Raw genomic sequence first — 18,381 nt, 5'->3', positions numbered from 1 at the left:
ATCAGAGGACATGTAGCTCAGTCATTGGGCTAAACCCTCTGTCGGCATTCTGATCTTCTGAACGACATTCTGGGAAAGACCCATGTCTAAATTTGTCTGGTTCCATAAGACTGATGAAAGTATTTCCTGTTGGTAAACGACCTGCGGTGACGCAGCAGAAACCCCCGTAGTCTGTCATTCACTCTGTCGTTCACAAAATAAATTGATGAGAGTGGAGTAATGACTGACTTCTGCTTTTCAGGCCTTAAGTACCTCAACCCTGGTGAAGACAGACACTACAGAACTGACCCTGAGCTGAGCAGCCTGCAGAGAAGAGAGAGAGTTGATTTATCTATTTATTGAACTTTTATTGTACCATTTGAGTCTCTGACATTTAGGGTAAAGATGGTGACCTGTGGAACTCTGAAGATCTGGACATTAGCCGTCGTCATAGCAGCACTGTGCTGTACTGGGACAGGTAAGAGGAAGTGAGTGTGTGTTAGAGCTGGGCTGGACTGGGACAGGTAAGAGGAAGTGAGTGTGTGTTAGAGCTGGGCTGGACTGGGACAGGTAAGAGGAAGTGAGTGTGTGTTAGAGCTGGGCTGTACTGGGACAGGTAAGAGGAAGTGAGTGTGTGTTAGAGCTGGGCTGGACTGGGACAGGTAAGAGGAAGTGAGTGTGTGTTAGAGCTGGGCTGTACTGGGACAGGTAAGAGGAAGTGAGTGTGTGTTAGAGCTGGGCTGGACTGGGACATGTAAGGGGAATGGAGTGTGTGTTAGAGCTGGGCTGTACTGGGACAGGTAAGGGGAAGGGAGTGTGTGTTAGAGCTGGGCTGGACTGGGACAGGTGGGAGGAAGGAAGTGAGTGTTAGAGTTGGGCTGGACTGGGACAGGTGAGAGGAAGGAAGTGAGTGTTAGGGGATTAGAGCTGGGATGTAACAGGGTACATGGTTTTTGAAGTGATTGCCAGGTCAAGAGGATTTGTTTTAACATATGTAAACTCTTCTCTCTCCTCAGTAGATGGAGAAAAGCTGGTGTCGTGCTGTAAGACAGTGTCTAGGACAGAGGTGACCGATCCCATCACAGGCTACTGGATTCAGAACTATAACGCTCCTTGTGTACGGGCCGTCATGTAAGGAACATATCTTTTAGTCTTTATTTCATTTAGGTTTATCCAGTCTCATATGTTGTCACAAAGTGCTTTACAGTATGTAGCGGCCATGTTGTGTCAAACCCCCCAGACATGTTCTGTCAAACCCATTCAGTTTCAGTGTTAACACTGTGTTTCTCCTGCAGCTTTGAGACGGAGAAGGGTCTGTTCTGTAGTTACCATAGACAACCCTGGGTACGCCGCAAGATTCAGCAGTTTGAGTAAGTTAAAAATCACACATACACAGACATACACACACAGGAAAGAACAAAAGAGAAAATTAAACTGATTGTAATTTGTTCCTTTCTAGAATGGCCCGTCTGAGCTCAACATTTCTCTCCTCTCCAACCTCTCTCACCTCCACCTCCACCCCTACCACAACCTCCTTACCCTCCTCTCCACCCTCCATCAACTCCTCTCCTCCCTCTCTCACTTCCACTCCTACCTTCTTACCCTCCTCTCCTCTTTCTGTTTTCTCCTCTCTTTTCCCTCTTTCCTCCTCTTCTGCATCCGTACCTTCCTCTCCTCCCTCTCTCTCCTCCTCTCCTTCCTATCTCCTCTCCTCTCTTTTCCCTGCCTCCTCCTCTCCTCCCTCTATCTCTTCCTCTCCTCCCTCTCTCTCCTCCTCCCGTCATCGGGAATCGACCAAGAATGCCTCAACTCAACAGTCAACATCCAACCAGTAGAATCACTGCCAAGCTGAAGCTCCTCTGATGTTCCACTTTTTCATATCTATAAAGCAGACATTCAATATGCATATTACATTCATATTGAATATCTTATTCATATTGATGTTTTTCATAGTCTGATTATCTAGTTATACTTGAACTCAGTTGCCATAATCATGTTCAATGGGTTGTTCGAGTTATTTATGAATTATATTTAAGATCAGTATCGTATGTGTTCATTTTTTTAATTTATTCAAGTACTTATGGGGACTTGTAGTACCTTTTTGATGTTTAGATGAATAATATAATTTGGCTGTTTGTAATTCATCATGTCAATGAGTTATCAATGTTATTTAATAAATGTATTTATTTATTAAGTACTTATACATTTACTTTGTTTATTTTCTATCAATCAACGTTATTTTGAATTTGCAATATGCAGACATCGCTCCACCACTTCTTGGTTTCTAAAATGTCAGTTTACGTGACAGAACAAGCAATGTATAGTGTAGAGAATCGTTGTACCATCCAAACCGCTGTGAAATATAATTTCAATAACCCGGAATATTGTATTTTCAGCTGTTTGAATCTGGTGTACAAAACCAAAAGTAAAAGACTAAAAAACTAAGATTAAGAACAGGAAGCATTGAAATAGCACTCATAGAACAGATTTACTGCTTCTTAGACTTGCTTTCAATGAGAACGATAGATCTATAACTAATTTTCTATGTGAATTTTGTAGGATCACCCTAAAGTTACTTATTGTAGCTGTAAGAGATGTTTGTAAGAACATTTTCATTTTATGCTTATTCATTCAACTTAGGTGTAAACATCAGGAAATCTATGAAAATTTGCTGGAAATGAAACAGAAAATAAAATGATGGAAATTTTCTTTTGGGTCATCAGTCTGACTGTTTTGACATCACGGTGCAGACAGAAAAAAACACCATGCATTTGCATCATCAGCTGTTCACACTTTTTAGTGTCTATGTGTGTATGTGTGTGTACCCTTAATTAATCCATCTTTCTCAGAAAGACTGCTGCAGGGGGTTGAGTGTGTACCCTTAATTAATCCATCTTTCTCAGAAAGACTGCTGCAGGGGTTGAGTGTGTACCCTTAATTAATCCATCTTTCTCAGAAAGACTGCTGCAGGTGTTGGTGGTTTGTCAAGTGAGGTAGTAGGGGGTGAAATAAAGACAGAAAAGGAAAGAGAGAGGCGGAGGTGTGAAAATACCATTACCAATACTGACCACATCGTACAATGACACACACATGAACAAAGCAAGGTGGGACTTGCCACTTGTGCTGTTTGTAACCCACTGTGAGATACAAAACCTGACACTTCCACTGCCTTCCAGACAGACTCATCGCCACGGTTACCAGACCAATCAGTAGACCTCCGACCCGTCTCCGTAGTTTAGCGCCTAGCAGAGTAGCTATCTGTCTCTGTTGGTCTGTCGAACAGTCGGTACATCAATCTGTCTGTCCGTCCATTCGTCCGTCCGTCAGCCAGTCAGTAAGCCAGTCAATTAGTCAGCCAGCCAGTCATTAAATCAGTCAGCCAGACAGTCAGCATGTCCGTGTTCCAGTCCTGATCACCATGTGTGTGCACCTTACCTCTGTGTCTGCTAACTGTGAGGACTGATTCACTGATTGATTGGTTGATTGATGATGTGGTGAATGTTTGAATACCACATTATATTGTATACATTCTATATATGAATATATAATATCTATATTATACTATACACACACATTAAAATGCAGAAAATGTTACAATGTGGTTAAAGTTTCCATTGAGTTACTGTAATTGACAGGCTTTCGACAGACCTCCTATAACTCAGACCTCTTGGACCCAGAGTGGTCCACGAACAACAGTTCTCTATACATTTAAAATACTTTTTAACGGTTTAGTTCTACATGTGGGGATGATAATAACTAACCGTTTGAATATACTGCATTTTCAGTAGATTTGAATGTACCTTTAAACATGCATGCACACACACAGGTACAGCTTGTTTCATTTCCTGGTTGCTATATTTGACCTTTGACACCTCTGAGATAGGCAAGGTCACATGGTTTCCTGTCAGTGTCTCATAACTAAAAATACACCATGTTTATGGTTAGTTTAGAGATCAGAGGCTGCGTTTACACAGGCAGCCCATTACCATCTATTTTCCACTACTTGGTCTTTTGACCAATTACATCAGATCTCTTTCACATGAGCTCTTTTTCAGAGCTGATCTGATTTGTCAAAACACCAATTAGTAAAAACAACATTTAATTGGGCTACCTGTCTAAATCTTTTACTTCTGTCACTCTCTGTCACTTGCTTTCTCTGTCACTTCCTCTCTCTGTCACTTCCTTTCTCTGTCACTTCCTCTCTCTGCCACTTCCTCTCTCTGTCACTTCCTTTCTCTGTCACTTCCTTTCTCTGTCACGTACTTTCTTCCCCTTTCTCAGGTCGTCAGCAAACTAAGGTAACCACAAGTTGCTGCACAAGTGTGTCTAACACTCACATCAAATTTAGACTGCAAGGATACCACATCCAAAACGTCATGCCACCCTGTGTGGATGCCATCGTGTAAGGCTCGCACACACACACACACACACACACACACACACACACACACACACACACACACACACACACACACACACACACACACACACACACACACACACACACACACACACACACACACACAGTCTTATCTTTCTGTCTCTCTCTAGGTTTGAATGGGATGAAAAAGTAAAGAAGACATGTTGGACTATGACTGGAACCCTCTCCACTGTAAACACGCCTCCTCACCATCTAGTGCATCCTCCTCCCAAGATCCTCTATCAGCATACTTCACTTTTCTGCTTATTTTGTGTCTGTCTGGTCCTTAAGATTATTTGGGTAGTGTGGCTCGTTGGTGGCTGGGCAAGCCAGGGTTGGGGCGATCCACGGGGGACCAGTCGGGTGTGGCGCATTCACACGAGCGCCGGATAGGCGCAGCTAGCTTTACAGTGTGTTCCGTCGTCGTGGGGGCTAATGTTGTTCATACATGTGGTTACACTGATCTAAGACAGAGACAAAATTGCCATGGGGGAACATGCCCCCCCCCCCCCCCAATATTCAGAACAGGTCGATTCATCCTCCCCAATAATTACTTAAAAAATTGGGGGTAGCATAGAATATGAACACGTCATCAGCAGTGGCAAAATGTGTAGAATTGCAGGAAATTAGCTTTAAAGTAACTGTTCAGTGTTTCCAGATTTCTATAAAATATGACCTACAATTAATTAAAATATGAGTGATTTTTTAAAATAAGTATATTAAAAGGAAGATTTTATGGTGTGGTCATACCCCAACAACAGAATGTTGTGGGCGTATTCTGATCATTAAAAATATGACATCTTCCATGAGGAAATACCAAGCATTTTTTTAAACAGTCTATTTGAGATATAAGTTTGAGGTGGGGTTTTCAAAGTGTTTTTTATCCAATTTATGCTTCTGCCACAAATACGAGAAAAGGATGAGTCAACAACATTGTTTGGGTATGAGTTAACAGAAAAGCAACTGGACATTTACTTTAAACATCCTTCCACTTATCCTTCCACTTATACTGTGTTTTCAAAATACCCCTCAAGAGAGGCACAATAAGTCATGTCAAACTGTGTAGAATTGCACAACAATTTCGCCCTTTGTCTGAGCATACAGTAGTGTTCTGAAGTGACATACGGCATAGCAGAGCTGAGAGTCTAACCTCTTAACACCACCTAGTGGCCAGCTGGGACGACACAGTGTGTCTGAGGTGGAGTAGGACCACAGATGTCGTGAGTACCATGAGCGGCCTGCTGTGTGTCACCTTCATACACATGCACTGACCTGGCTGTAGAGAGAGCAGCAGGGGTCCTGTAGATAGTAACAGTGTTTTATTTATGTGATGGCCGCTCCTCTATATATTATTACACTTTTAGAAACACACTGAGACCATTCAGAGAGAGAGAGAGAGAGAGAGATGATTAAAGGTAGGAAAAAATGATGAGAGAGTGTGGAAAGAGAGGGGGTAGAGAGAGAGAGATGAGGGGAGAGAAGAGAGATGAGGGGAGAGAAGAGAGAGATGAGGTGGGAGAAGAGAGAGATGAGGGGAGAGAAGAGAGGGATGAGGGGAGAAAAGAGAGATGAGTGAAGAGAACAGAGAGATGAGGGGGGAGTAGAGAGAGAAATGTGAGAAGGATAGAGGGCAATCAAGCAGTCTGTCTGAATAGGAGCTTAATGACCCAGAGTGTATTGTGTGTGTGTGTGTGTGTGTGTATGTGTTGTGAGACAATAATAGCTGATGTTGCCTTCTCAACCCATTAGCTCTCGAAAGTACCAGTGAAGCTCTCAGACACACCTATATAACTTATTTAAAGAAAAATAGAGAGAGAGAGAGAGAGAGAGAGAGAGAGAGAGAGAGAGAGAGAGAGAGAGAGAGAGAGAGAGAGAGTGTCACACTCTGATCTGTTTCACCTGTCCTCGTTATTGTCTCCACCCCCTTCAGGTGTCGCTTGTTTTCCCCAGTGTATTTATCCCTGTGTTTCCTGTCTCTTTGTGTCAGTTCGTCTTGTATGTTTCCAAGTCAACCAGCGTTTTTCCCGTTCTCCGGCCAGCTGTAAAGTGTTCCTGTCTGTCATTGTGAGGAGAGTTAGTCCCAGGGCCAGCTGTAAAGTGTTCCTGTCTGTCATTGTGAGGAGAGTTAGTCCCAGGGCCAGCTGTAAAGTGTTCCTGTCTGTCATTGTGAGGAGAGTTAGTCCCAGGGCCAGCTGTAAAGTGTTCCTGTCTGTCATTGTGAGGAGAGTTAGTCCCAGGGCCAGCTGTAAAGTGTTCCTGTCTGTCATTGTGAGGAGAGTTAGTCCCAGGGCCAGCTGTAAAGTGTTCCTGTCTGTCATTGTGAGGAGAGTTAGTCCCAGGGCCAGCTGTAAAGTGTTCCTGTCTGTCATTGTGAGGAGAGTTAGTCCCAGGGCCAGCTGTAAAGTGTTCCTGTCTGTCATTGTGAGGAGAGTTAGTCCCAGGGCCAGCTGTAAAGTGTTCCTGTCTGTCATTGTGAGGAGAGTTAGTCCCAGGGCCAGCTGTAAAGTGCTCCTGTTTGTCATTGTGAGGAGAGTTAGTCCCAGGGCCAGCTGTAAAGTGTTCCTGTCTGTCATTGTGAGGAGAGTTAGTCCCAGGGCCAGCTGTAAAGTGTTCCTGTCTGTCATTGTGAGGAGAGTTAGTCCCAGGGCCAGCTGTAAAGTGTTCCTGTCTGTCATTGTGAGGAGAGTTAGTCCCAGGGCCAGCTGTAAAGTGCTCCTGTCTGTCATTGTGAGGAGAGTTAGTCCCAGGACCAGCTGTAGTGTGTTCCTGTCTGTCTCTGTCTGTCTGTCTGTCTGTTTAGGACAGAGAGATACAGAGGACTGTAAGGGAGTGTCTGTGTGAGGGTTTAGGACAGAGAGATACAGAGGACTGTAAGGGAGTGTCTGTGTGAGGGTTTAGGACAGAGAGATACAGAGGACTGTAAGGGAGTGTCTGTGTGAGGGTTTAGGACAGAGAGATACAGAGGACTGTAAGGGAGTGTCTGTGTGAGGGTTTAGGACAGAGAGATACAGAGGACTGTAAGGGAGTGTCTGTGTGAGGGTTTAGGACAGAGAGATACAGAGGACTGTAAGGGAGTGTCTGTGTGAGGGTTTAGGACAGAGAGATACAGAGGACTGTAAGGGAGTGTCTGTGTGAGGGTTTAGGACAGAGAGATACAGAGGACTGTAAGGGAGTGTCTGTGTGAGGGTTTAGGACAGAGAGATACAGAGGACTGTAAGGGAGTGTCTGTGTGAGGGTTTAGGACAGAGAGATACAGAGGACTGTAAGGGAGTGTCTGTGTGAGGGTTTAGGACAGAGAGATACAGAGGACTGTAAGGGAGTGTCTGTGTGAGGGTTTAGGACAGAGAGATACAGAGGACTGTAAGGGAGTGTCTGTGTGAGGGTTTAGGACAGAGAGATACAGAGGACTGTAAGGGAGTGTCTGTGTGAGGGTTTAGGACAGAGAGATACAGAGGACTGTAAGGGAGTGTCTGTGTGAGGGTTTAGGACAGAGAGATACAGAGGACTGTAAGGGAGTGTCTGTGTGAGGGTTTAGGACAGAGAGATACAGAGGACTGTAAGGGAGTGTCTGTGTGAGGGTTTAGGACAGAGAGATACAGAGGACTGTAAGGGAGTGTCTGTGTGAGGGTTTAGGACAGAGAGATACAGAGGACTGTAAGGGAGTGTCTGTGTGAGGGTTTAGGACAGAGAGATACAGAGGACTGTAAGGGAGTGTCTGTGTGAGGGTTTAGGACAGAGAGATACAGAGGACTGTAAGGGAGTGTCTGTGTGAGGGTTTAGGACAGAGAGATACAGAGGACTGTAAGGGAGTGTCTGTGTGAGGGTTTAGGACAGAGAGATACAGAGGACTGTAAGGGAGTGTCTGTGTGAGGGTTTAGGACAGAGAGATACAGAGGACTGTAAGGGAGTGTCTGTGTGAGGGTTTAGGACAGAGAGATACAGAGGACTGTAAGGGAGTGTCTGTGTGAGGGTTTAGGACAGAGAGATACAGAGGACTGTAAGGGAGTGTCTGTGTGAGGGTTTAGGACAGAGAGATACAGAGGACTGTAAGGGAGTGTCTGTGCTTATTACTTTGAAATGATTAACGGGTCACCACTTGCTATAAAGGCGTCCACATGCTTCCCAGGCAGAACTGTTAGGAAGAGTTTGTGTACATATTATGATGACATTTTGTGAAGTTTTTCATCGCTTTGGACTTCTTTAAGGTTTTCTTCAATTGTTCGGTAGCCGAAGTGTATGCCCCTTCGTCGGTGATTGTTCAACAGTAGGGATCCTTCAGCAAAGTCTTTGTTGCCATTAAACAAGACACGAGGAGACTGGGCGAGTGGGAGAGTCTAATGAAGATGGCTGACAGGGAAAAAAGGAGGAAAATGGAACATAGTATGCGTAAATATGGAGTGGGGGATTCCATAAGGCTTCTGGGAGATTTGGTGAAGGAGAAGATGGTGGACAACCAAAAGTTCTCCATTCCAAATTCCTTAAACATATTCCACTTTTCTATATTTTTTGAAGAGCTACAGAAGGAAATTGAATGTGATGAGAGTGAGGATGAATTAACTGTGGTGGCAGGTGCAGTGATGACCTCCGAGAAGGAGCTGAAAACTGTGACTTGCTTTGCTCTCCGGAGCTGGGCGCCATTGAAAGGGGTGATACCGGGTGTGGCATTAAGTGTTGAGGAGGACCAGCTCAAATGAAATATTCCTGGTGTCTGTGATGCCTGCCGTTTGGTGCAACGCAGACCCGTGGTGAAACGGAGACGACATTGTCAAATCAAAATCAAATCAAATGTTATTGGTCACATACACATGTTTAGCAGATGTTATTGCGGGTGTAGCGAAATGCTTGTGTTCCTATCGCCAACAGAGCAGTAGTATCTAACAATTCACAACAATACACACACATCTGAAAGTAAAATAATGGACTTAAGAGATATATATTAGGATGAGCAATGTCGGAGTGGCATTGACTAAATACAGTAGAATAGAATACAGTATCTAAACATTATTAAAGTGACTAGTGTTCCATAATTAAAGTGACGAGTGTTCCATTATTAAAGTGACGAGTGTTCCATTATTAAAGTGAATAGAGTTCCATAATTAAAGTGACTAGTGTTCCATTATTAAAGTGACGAGTGTTCCATTATTAAAGTGAATAGAGTTCCATAATTAAAGTGACTAGTGTTCCATTATTAAAGTGACTAGTGTTCCATTATTAAAGTGACGAGTGTTCCATTATTAAAGTGAATAGAGTTCCATAATTAAAGTGACTAGTGTTCCATTATTAAAGTGACTAGTGTTCCATTATTAAAGTGACGAGTGTTCCATTATTAAAGTGAATAGAGTTCCATAATTAAAGTGACTAGAGTTCCATTATTAAAGTGACTAGTGTTCCATTATTAAAGTGACTAGTGTTCCATAATTAAAGTGACTAGTGTTCCATTATTAAAGTGACTAGTGTTCCATAATTAAAGTGACTAGTGTTCCATTATTAAAGTGACTAGTGTTCCATTATTAAAGTGGCCAGTGATTAAAGTGACAGCAGCCTCTAAGGTGCAGGGTTGAGTAACCTGGTGGTAGCTGGCTAGTCTTATGGCCTTGAGATAGAAGCTGTTTTTCAGTGTCTCGGTCCCAGCTTTGATGCACCTGTACTGACCTCGCCTTCTGGATGATAGCGGGGTGAACAGGCCGTGGTTCGGGTGGTTGTTGTCCTTGATGATCTTTTTGGCCTTCCTGTGACATGCTGTAGGTGTCCTGGAGGACAGGCAGTCTGTCCTGCTGAGTTTTGATGCGTCTTTGTCCGACAAGGTCAAGTCAGGAAGTGTCAGTTGTCCCTTGAGAGGTTCTGTTCTGATAATATTTTAGGTGCCATGCTTATGGTGTAGGAGGAGTTTGTGCATATATTATGATGACATTTTGCGACGTTTTTCTTCGCTTTGGACTTCTTTGGTAGGAGGGAGATTCCTAGATGTGAGAAGTGTGCAAGAGGGCATTTAATTTTATTTAATTAGGATCTCTTTTAGTCCTCATTTAGACAAATCTTCCAGAGTCCTTAAACATTAAAATACAATTTATAATACAATCACATTTTCACATATAACACACTGTTACAAACACCAGACATAATACACTGAAATATTGACCAGATAAATACTGTAACAGTCTGAAAAGAGAGATTGATTCCTTCCCTCTACCGTAGTCCTTCACAACCTTCCAATGTATTATAGTTAAATGGTTGTAAAGTATTGTTTGACTTTACATATTGAACGTTTTCTGGTTTGCTCAGAAATTATTCTACTTCTTCATTACTCTGAATCAAAATGTAATTTAGCCTATTTCTCTTTTCTGCCGGGATAACACATAGATGGTGGAACATCTATTCCCAGTGTTGACTGAATATCTGTCTCTTACTTGCTCAATACTGTCCTGAATGGAGGTGGGCCGTTTTAAATGGTGTGCATTGTGAAAGAAAAGAATCCAGTTTTTTTTTTCAATTATCTTATTGATTAATGAGTACCCAAGAGCATTGTGCATGACTACAACAGAATAATCATACATCCACCTTAAAACAATCCTTGCTGCTTTGTTCTGTGCAATCTGTAGCCTCCTAATTTCCCCTACTGATGCATTTCTCCAGACCGCAGAACAGTTGTTCACCTCACTCCCAATTAATGCTTGGGTTATTTGCTTAAGAATCTTTCCCGGTAAATATTTAGCTATCTTTCTGATCATGCATGCAATTGTAATATTTTTTTCACAGACGAGTTATTTGTACAAGCACGAGAAGCAGTTGTCTAGCTGCACCCCTAGTAGTTTGGTTTCTGACACTTCCTCAATTTGTACTCCCCCCATACTTAATTGTATCCCATGTTGTGTTGGCCTTTTCCTGGTGAACCAGACCAACATAACCTTGGTTTTCTTGGCATTCAGGTTTGTTCCACCAAACCCACTCCCTGATACTTCCCAGATCTACTTGTAGACCTTGCTGTACCTGTTGAACCAATTGTCTTGCTGTATAAATTGTCGTTTCATCAGAAATATAGTAGCTTGAGTTTCAGATAAGGCATAAGGAAGGTCGTTGGTATATATTAAATAAAGAAGTGGTCAAAGGCAGCTGCCCTGCGGTATTCCATAGTTTAAAGCATGAGGGGAAGAAAACAACCCATTGATATAGGGGGACTGTTTCCTATCAGCAAGATATGATTGTACCCAATTCAATGCTGTCTCCTTAAACACATAATGCATTCATTTTGTCAAAATTATTTCATTATCCACTAAATCAAATGCCGCAGTAAAATCTAAAAATAGTACACCCACAAACCTGTCATTATCCACAGCATTGAGCCACTGGTCAGTCATGTCAATCAATGCAGTGGTCCTGGAATGGTTTTTGCGATAAGCATGCTGATTGGCTGTGATTAGGTCATTCTTTTCCATGTTCTCCCATATTTGTCTACTCACAATACCCTCCAATATCTTACTGAGTGAAGGGAGCAGACTGATTGGTCAGATATTGGAATGAGTAATGGGTTCTTTGCTGTCTTTCAGGATTGGACACAGTTTAACATGCTTCCATACCTTTTCCAGTGACTAATTAAATATGTACTTCAGTGGAGCTGCAATCTGAGAAGCAGCACAGTGAAACAAAATTGGCCATAAGATCATAACCTGTAGATTTACCATTTTGGTAATGACTTCGGTAGGTTTAACACCTCCTGGTAAAAACAATGGCAGACTAAAAGAGCAGGTTTTGTTGCTCACAATATGATCATCAAAAATTTGGACAATAGCATGTTTGGAAGAATGGGTGTTTGCATTATCTGTCAATAATGTTGTTTTCTTTTTACAAATCTGCAAAATGATTGGCAATATCAGCTGTATTTATTGTTCTCCTGTCAACTTCCACACTTGATGGGCATGATGAGAGTGAGAGTGAGATATGGCCTTTCTTGATTCAACACTCTCGCTCTCTCTCTCTCTCAATTCAAGGGCTTTATTGGCAAGGGAAACATATGTTAACATTGCCAAAGCAAGTGAAATAGATAATATACAAAAGTGAAATAAACAATTCAAATGAAGAGTAAACATTACACTCACAGAAGTTCCAAAAGAATAAAGACATTACAAATGTCATATTATGTATATATACAGTGTTGTAACGATGGTAAAATAAATAAACATAAATATGGGTTGTATTTGCAATGGTGTTTGTTCTTCACTTGTGGCAACAGGTCACAAATCTTGCTGCTGTGATGGCAAACTGAGGTATTTCACCAGTAGATATGGGAGTTTATCAAAATTGGGTTTGTTTTCAAATTCTTTGTGGATCTGTGTAATCTGAGGAAAATATATGTCTCTAATATGGTCATACATTTGGCAGGAGGTTAGGAAGTGCAGCTCAGTTTCCACCTACTTTTAGGTGGAACGCCTGTCTTCTCTTGAGAGCCAGGTCTGTCTACGGCGGCCTTTCTCAATTGCAAGGCTATGCTCACTGAGTCTGTACATAGTCAAAGCTTTCCTTTAGTTTGGGTTAGTCACAGTGGTCAGGTATTCTGCCACTGTGTACTCTCTGTTTAGGGCCAAATAGCATTCTTGTGCACTCTGATTTTTTTGTTAATTCTTTCCAATGTGTCAAGTAATTCTCTTTTTGTTTTCTCATGATTTGGTTGGGTCTAATTGTGTTGCTATGTGGGGTCTGTTTGTGTTTGTGAACAGAGCCCCAGGACTAGCTTGCTTAGGGGACTATTCTCCAGGTTCATCTCTTTGTAGATGAAGGCTTTTTTATGGAAGGTTTGGGAATCGCTTCCTTTTAGGTGGTTGTAGAATTTAACGGCTCTTTTCTGGATTTTGATAATTAGCGGGTATCGGCCTAATTCTGCTCTGCATGCATTATTTGGTATTTGATGTTGTACACAGAGAATGTTTTTGCAGAATTCTGCAAGCAGAGTCTCAATTTGGTGTTTGTCCCATTTTGTGAATTCTTGGTTGGTGAGCGGACCCCAGACCTCACAACCATAAAGGGCAACGGGTTCTTTAACTGATTCAAGTATTTTTAGCCAGATCCTCATTGGTATGTAGAATTTGATGTTCCTTTTGATGGCATAGAAGGCCCTTCTTGCCTTGTCTCTCAGATCGTTCACAGTTTTGTGGAAGTTACCTGTTGCGCTGATGTTTAGGCCAAGGTATGTATAGTTTTTGTGTGTGCTGTAGGGCAACGGTGTCTATATGGATTTTCTAATTGTGGTCCTGGCGACTAGACCTTTTTTGGAACACCATTATTTTTGTCTTACTAAGATTTACCGGCAGGGCGCAGGTCTGGCAGAATCTGTGCAGAAGATCTAGGTGCTGCTGTAGGCCCTCCTTGGTTGGTGACAGAAGCACCAGATCATCAGCAAACAGTAGACATTTGACTTCAGATTCTAGTAGGGTGAGGCCGGGTGCTGCAGACTGTTTTAGTGCCCTTGCCAATTCGTTGATATACAGTCGTGGCAAAAAGTTTTGAGAATGACACAAATATTAATTTTCACAAAGTCTGCTGCTTCAGTGTCTTTAGATATTTTTGTCAGACGTTACTATGGAATACTGAAGTATAATTACAAGCATTTCATAAGTGTCAAAGGCTTTTATTGACAATTACATGAAGTTGATGCAAAGAGGCAATATTTGCAGTGTTGACCCTTCTTTTTCAAGACCTCTGCAATCTGCCCTGGCATGCTGTCAATTAACTTCTGGGCCACATCCTGACTGATGGCAGCACATTCTTGCATAATCAATGCTCGGAATTTGTGGGGTTTTGTTTGTCCACCCGCCTCTTGAGGATTGACCACAAATTCTCAATGGGATTAAGGTCTGGGGAGTTTCCTGGCCATGAACCCAAAATATCGATGTTTTGTTCCCCGAGCCACTTAGTTATCACTTTTGCCTTATGGCAAGGTGCTTTATCATGCTGGAAAAGGCATTGTTTGTCACCAAACTGTTCCTGGATGGTTGGGAGAAGTTGCTCTCGGAGGATGTGTTGGTACCATTCTTTATTCATGGCTGTGTTCTTAGGCAAAATTGTGAGTGAGCCCACTCCCTTGGCTGAGAAGCAACCCCACACATGAATGGTTTCAGGATGTTTTACTGTTGGCATGACACAGGACTGATGGTAGTGCTCACCTTGTCTTCTCCGGACAAGCTTTTTTTCCGGATGCCCCAAACAATCGGAAAGAGAATTCATCAGAGAAAATGACTTTACCCCAGTCCTCAGCAGTCCAATCCCTGTACCTTTTGCAGAATATCAGTCTGTCCCTGATGTTTTTCCTGGAGAGAAGTGGCTTATTTGATGCCCTTCTTGACACCAGGCCATCCTCCAAAAGTCTTTGCCTCACTGTGCATGCAGATGCACTCACTCCTGCCTGCTGCCATTCCTGAGCAAGCTCTGTACTGGTGGTGCCCCGATCCCGCAGCTGAATCAACTTTAGGAGACGGTCCTGGCGTTTGCTGGACTTTCTTGGGCACCCTGAAGCCTTCTTCACAACAATTGAACCGCTCTCCTTGAAGTTCTTGATGATCCGATAAATGGTTGATTTAGGTGCAATCTTACTGGCAGCAATATCCTTGCCTGTGAAGCCCTTTTTGTGCAAAGCAATGATGATGGCATGTGTTTCCTTGCAGGTAACCATGGTTGACAGAGGAAGAACAATGATTCCAAGCATCACCCTCCTTTTGAAGCTTCCAGTCTGTTATTCAAACTCAATCAGCATGACAGAGTGATCTCCAGCCTTGTCCTCGTCAACACTCACACCTGTGAGGACAGGTAAGGGGAAGGAAGTGAGTTTTAGAGCTGGGCTGTACTGGGACAGGTAAGGGGAAGGAAGTGAGTGAGTGTTAGAGCTGGGCTGTACTGGGACAGGTAAGCGGAAGGGAGTGTGTGTTAGAGCTGGGCTGTACTGGGACAGGTAAAGGGAAGGGAGTGTGTGTTAGAGCTGGGCTGGACTGGGACAGGTAAGGGGAAGGGAGTGTGTGTTAGAGCTGGGCTGGACTGGGACAGGTAAGGGGAAGGAAGTGAGTGAGTGTTAGAGCTGGGCTGTACTGGGACAGGTAAGCGGAAGGGAGTGTGTGTTAGAGCTGGGCTGTACTGGGACAGGTAAGGGGAAGGGAGTGTGTGTTAGAGCTGTGCTGTACTGGGACAGGTAAGGGGAAGGGAGTGTGTGTTAGAGCTGGGCTGTACTGGGACAGGTAAGGGGAAGGGAGTGTGTGTTAGAGCTGGGCTGTACTGGGACAGGTGAGAGGAAGGAAGTGAGTGTTAGGGGATTAGAGCTGGGATGTAACAGGGTACATGGTTTTTGAAGTGATTGCCAGGTCAAGAGGATTTGTTTTAACATATGTAAACTCTTCTCTCTCCTCAGTAGATGGAGAAAAGCTGGCGTCGTGCTGTAAGACAGTGTCTAGGACAGAGGTGACCGATCCCATCACAGGCTACTGGATTCAGAACTATAACGCTCCTTGTGTACGGACCGTCATGTAAGGAACATATCTTTTAGTCTTTATTTCATTTAGGTTTATCCAGTCTCATATGTTGTCACAAAGTGCTTGACAGTATGTAGCGGCCATGTTGTGTCAAACCCCCCAGACATGTTGTGTCAAACTCATTCAGTTTCAGTGTTAACACTGTGTTTCTCCTGCAGCTTTGAGACGGAGAAGGGTCTGTTCTGTAGTTACCATAGACAACCCTGGGTACGCCGCAAGATTCAGCAGTTTGAGTAAGTTAAAAATCACACATACACAGACATACACACACAGGAAAGAACAAAAGAGAAAATGAAAGTGATTGTAATTTGTTCCTTTCTAGAATGGCCCGTCTGAGCTCAACATTTCCCTCGCTCTCCTTTCCGATCTCTCTCACCTCCACCCCTACCACGACCTCTTTACCCTCCTCTCCACCCTCTCTCACCTCTTCTCCTCCCTCTGTTTTCTCCTCTTTTCCCTGCTTCCCCTCTTCTCCATCCGTAACTTCCTCTCACACCTCTCTCCTCCTCTCCTTCCTATCTCCTCTCCTCTCTTTTCCCTGCCTCCTCCTCTCCTCCCTCTATCTCTTCCTCTCCTCCCTCTAACTCTTCCTCTTCTCCCTCGCTCTCCTCCTCCTGTCATCGGGAATCGACCAAGAATGCCTCAACTCAACAGTCAACATCCAACCAGTAGAATCACTGCCAAGCTGAAGCTCCTCTGATGTTCCACTTTTTCATATCTATAAAGCAGACATTCAATATGCATATTACATTCATATTGAATATCTTATTCATATTGATGTTTTTCATAGTCTGATTATCTAGTTATAATTTATTCAGTTGTCATCATGTAAAATCGGTTACTAGAGTTGGAGAACAAATGTAGGCAGGGAACTGCTGCTAAGGTACACAATAGTTTGTTTGGTAGACAGAAGAGGACCAAGGCACTCTTCATATATTAAATTAAAATGCCTTTATTTGTATGGCATGTTCAATGGAAACAAAGTTTAAAAATGCAGACACGTTTCGGCTGCATGGCCTTCGTCAGGGAGTACAACGATTTGATAATACAATGTCCTCTTTTGAACTGCTTTTTCCAATCAACCCTGATTTGAAGAGGCAGTGGTTACAGAATTCATTAGAGCAGTTATAGTTTACATTTACATTTAAGTCATTTAGCAGACGCTCTTATCCAGAGCGACTTACAAATTGGTGCATTCACCTTATGATATCCAGTGGAACAACCACTTTACAATAGTGCATCTAAATCTTTTAAGGGGGGGGGGGGGGGGGGGTTAGAAGGATTACTTTATCCTATCCTAGGTATTCCTTAAAGAGGTGGGGTTTCAGGTGTCTCCGGAAGGTGGTGATTGACTCCGCTGTCCTGGCGTCGTGAGGGAGCTTGTTCCACCATTGGGGTGCCAGAGCAGCAAACAGTTTTGACTGGGCTGAGCGGGAACTGTGCTTCCTCAGAGGTAGGGGGGCCAGCAGGCCAGAGGTGGATGAACGCAGTGCCCTTGTTTGGGTGTAGGGCCTGATCAGAGCCTGAAGGTATGGAGGTGCCGTTCCCTTCACAGCTCCGTAGGCAATCACCATGGTCTTGTAGCGGATGCGAGCTTCAACTGGAAGCCAGTGGAGAGAGCGGAGGAGCGGGGTGACGTGAGAGAACTTGGGAAGGTTGAACACCAGACGGGCTGCGGCGTTCTGGATGAGTTGTAGGGGTTTAATGGCACAGGCAGGGAGCCCAGCCAACAGCGAGTTGCAGTAATCCAGACGGGAGATGACAAGTGCCTGGATTAGGACCTGCGCCGCTTCCTGTGTGAGGCAGGGTCGTACTCTGCGAATGTTGTAGAGCATGAACCTACAGGATCGGGTCACCGCCTTGATGTTAGTGGAGAACGACAGGGTGTTGTCCAGGATCACGCCAAGGTTCTTAGCACTCTGGGAGGAGGACACAAGGGAGTTGTCAACCGTGATGGCGAGATCATGGAACGGGCAGTCCTTCATAGTTATTATGAATTATATTTTAAACCAGTATCTTATGTGTTTATTTATTAATCTATTCAAGTACTTATGGGGACTTATAGTACTTTTTGTGGTTTAGATGAATAGGTTCATATTTGGCTGTCTGTAATTCATCATGTCAATGAGTTATCAATATTATTTAATAAATGTATTTATTTACTTATACATTTACTTTGTTAATTTTTTTATCAATCAATGTTATTTTAAATTTGCAATATGCAGAAATCGCTGGTAAAATTCTAAGTGTTTGCTTCATTTCAGTTTATGTGACAGAACAAGCAATAGTGTAGAGAATCATTGTACCATCCAAACCGTTGTGAAATATATTTTCAATAACCAAAAATACTGTATTTTCAGCTGTTTGAATCTGGTGTACAAAACCAAAAGTAAAAGACTAAAAAACGAAACTTAAGAACTGTAAGCTAAGAAATAGAGCTCATTGAACAGAGTTACTGCTTCTTAGACTTGCTTT

At 43.1% G+C, this 18,381-nt stretch overlaps 1 protein-coding gene and 1 pseudogene across 2 annotated transcripts; both read left to right on the top strand.

Annotated features, from left to right (window-relative positions):
* Positions 1-261: 261 nt before the first annotated feature.
* On the top strand, positions 262-2,188 carry LOC106590517 (uncharacterized). Of its 2 annotated transcripts, none has more exons than XM_014181605.3 (4): positions 262-457; positions 999-1,110; positions 1,275-1,349; positions 1,439-2,188. In XM_014181605.3, the coding sequence occupies exons 1-4, from the start codon at positions 385-387 to the stop codon at positions 1,812-1,814; spliced, it is 636 nt and encodes a 211-aa protein (XP_014037080.1). In that variant the 5' UTR covers positions 262-384; the 3' UTR covers positions 1,815-2,188. The 2 variants fall into 2 exon arrangements, with proteins under 2 accessions (XP_014037080.1, XP_014037079.1); XM_014181604.3 differs by having other exon boundaries at positions 263-457; positions 996-1,110.
* Positions 2,189-12,306: 10,118 nt separating this feature from the next.
* Positions 12,307-16,703, top strand: LOC106590515 (uncharacterized; annotated as a pseudogene).
* The last annotated feature ends 1,678 nt before the right edge of the window (positions 16,704-18,381 follow it).

The sequence above is a fragment of the Salmo salar genome, chromosome 29, assembly GCF_965601325.2.
Source record: "Salmo salar chromosome 29, fSalSal1, whole genome shotgun sequence".
Taxonomy (NCBI): domain Eukaryota; kingdom Metazoa; phylum Chordata; class Actinopteri; order Salmoniformes; family Salmonidae; genus Salmo; species Salmo salar.
The sequence above is the reverse complement of the archived record's forward strand: the minus strand, read 5'-3'. Positions and strand labels throughout refer to the sequence as shown.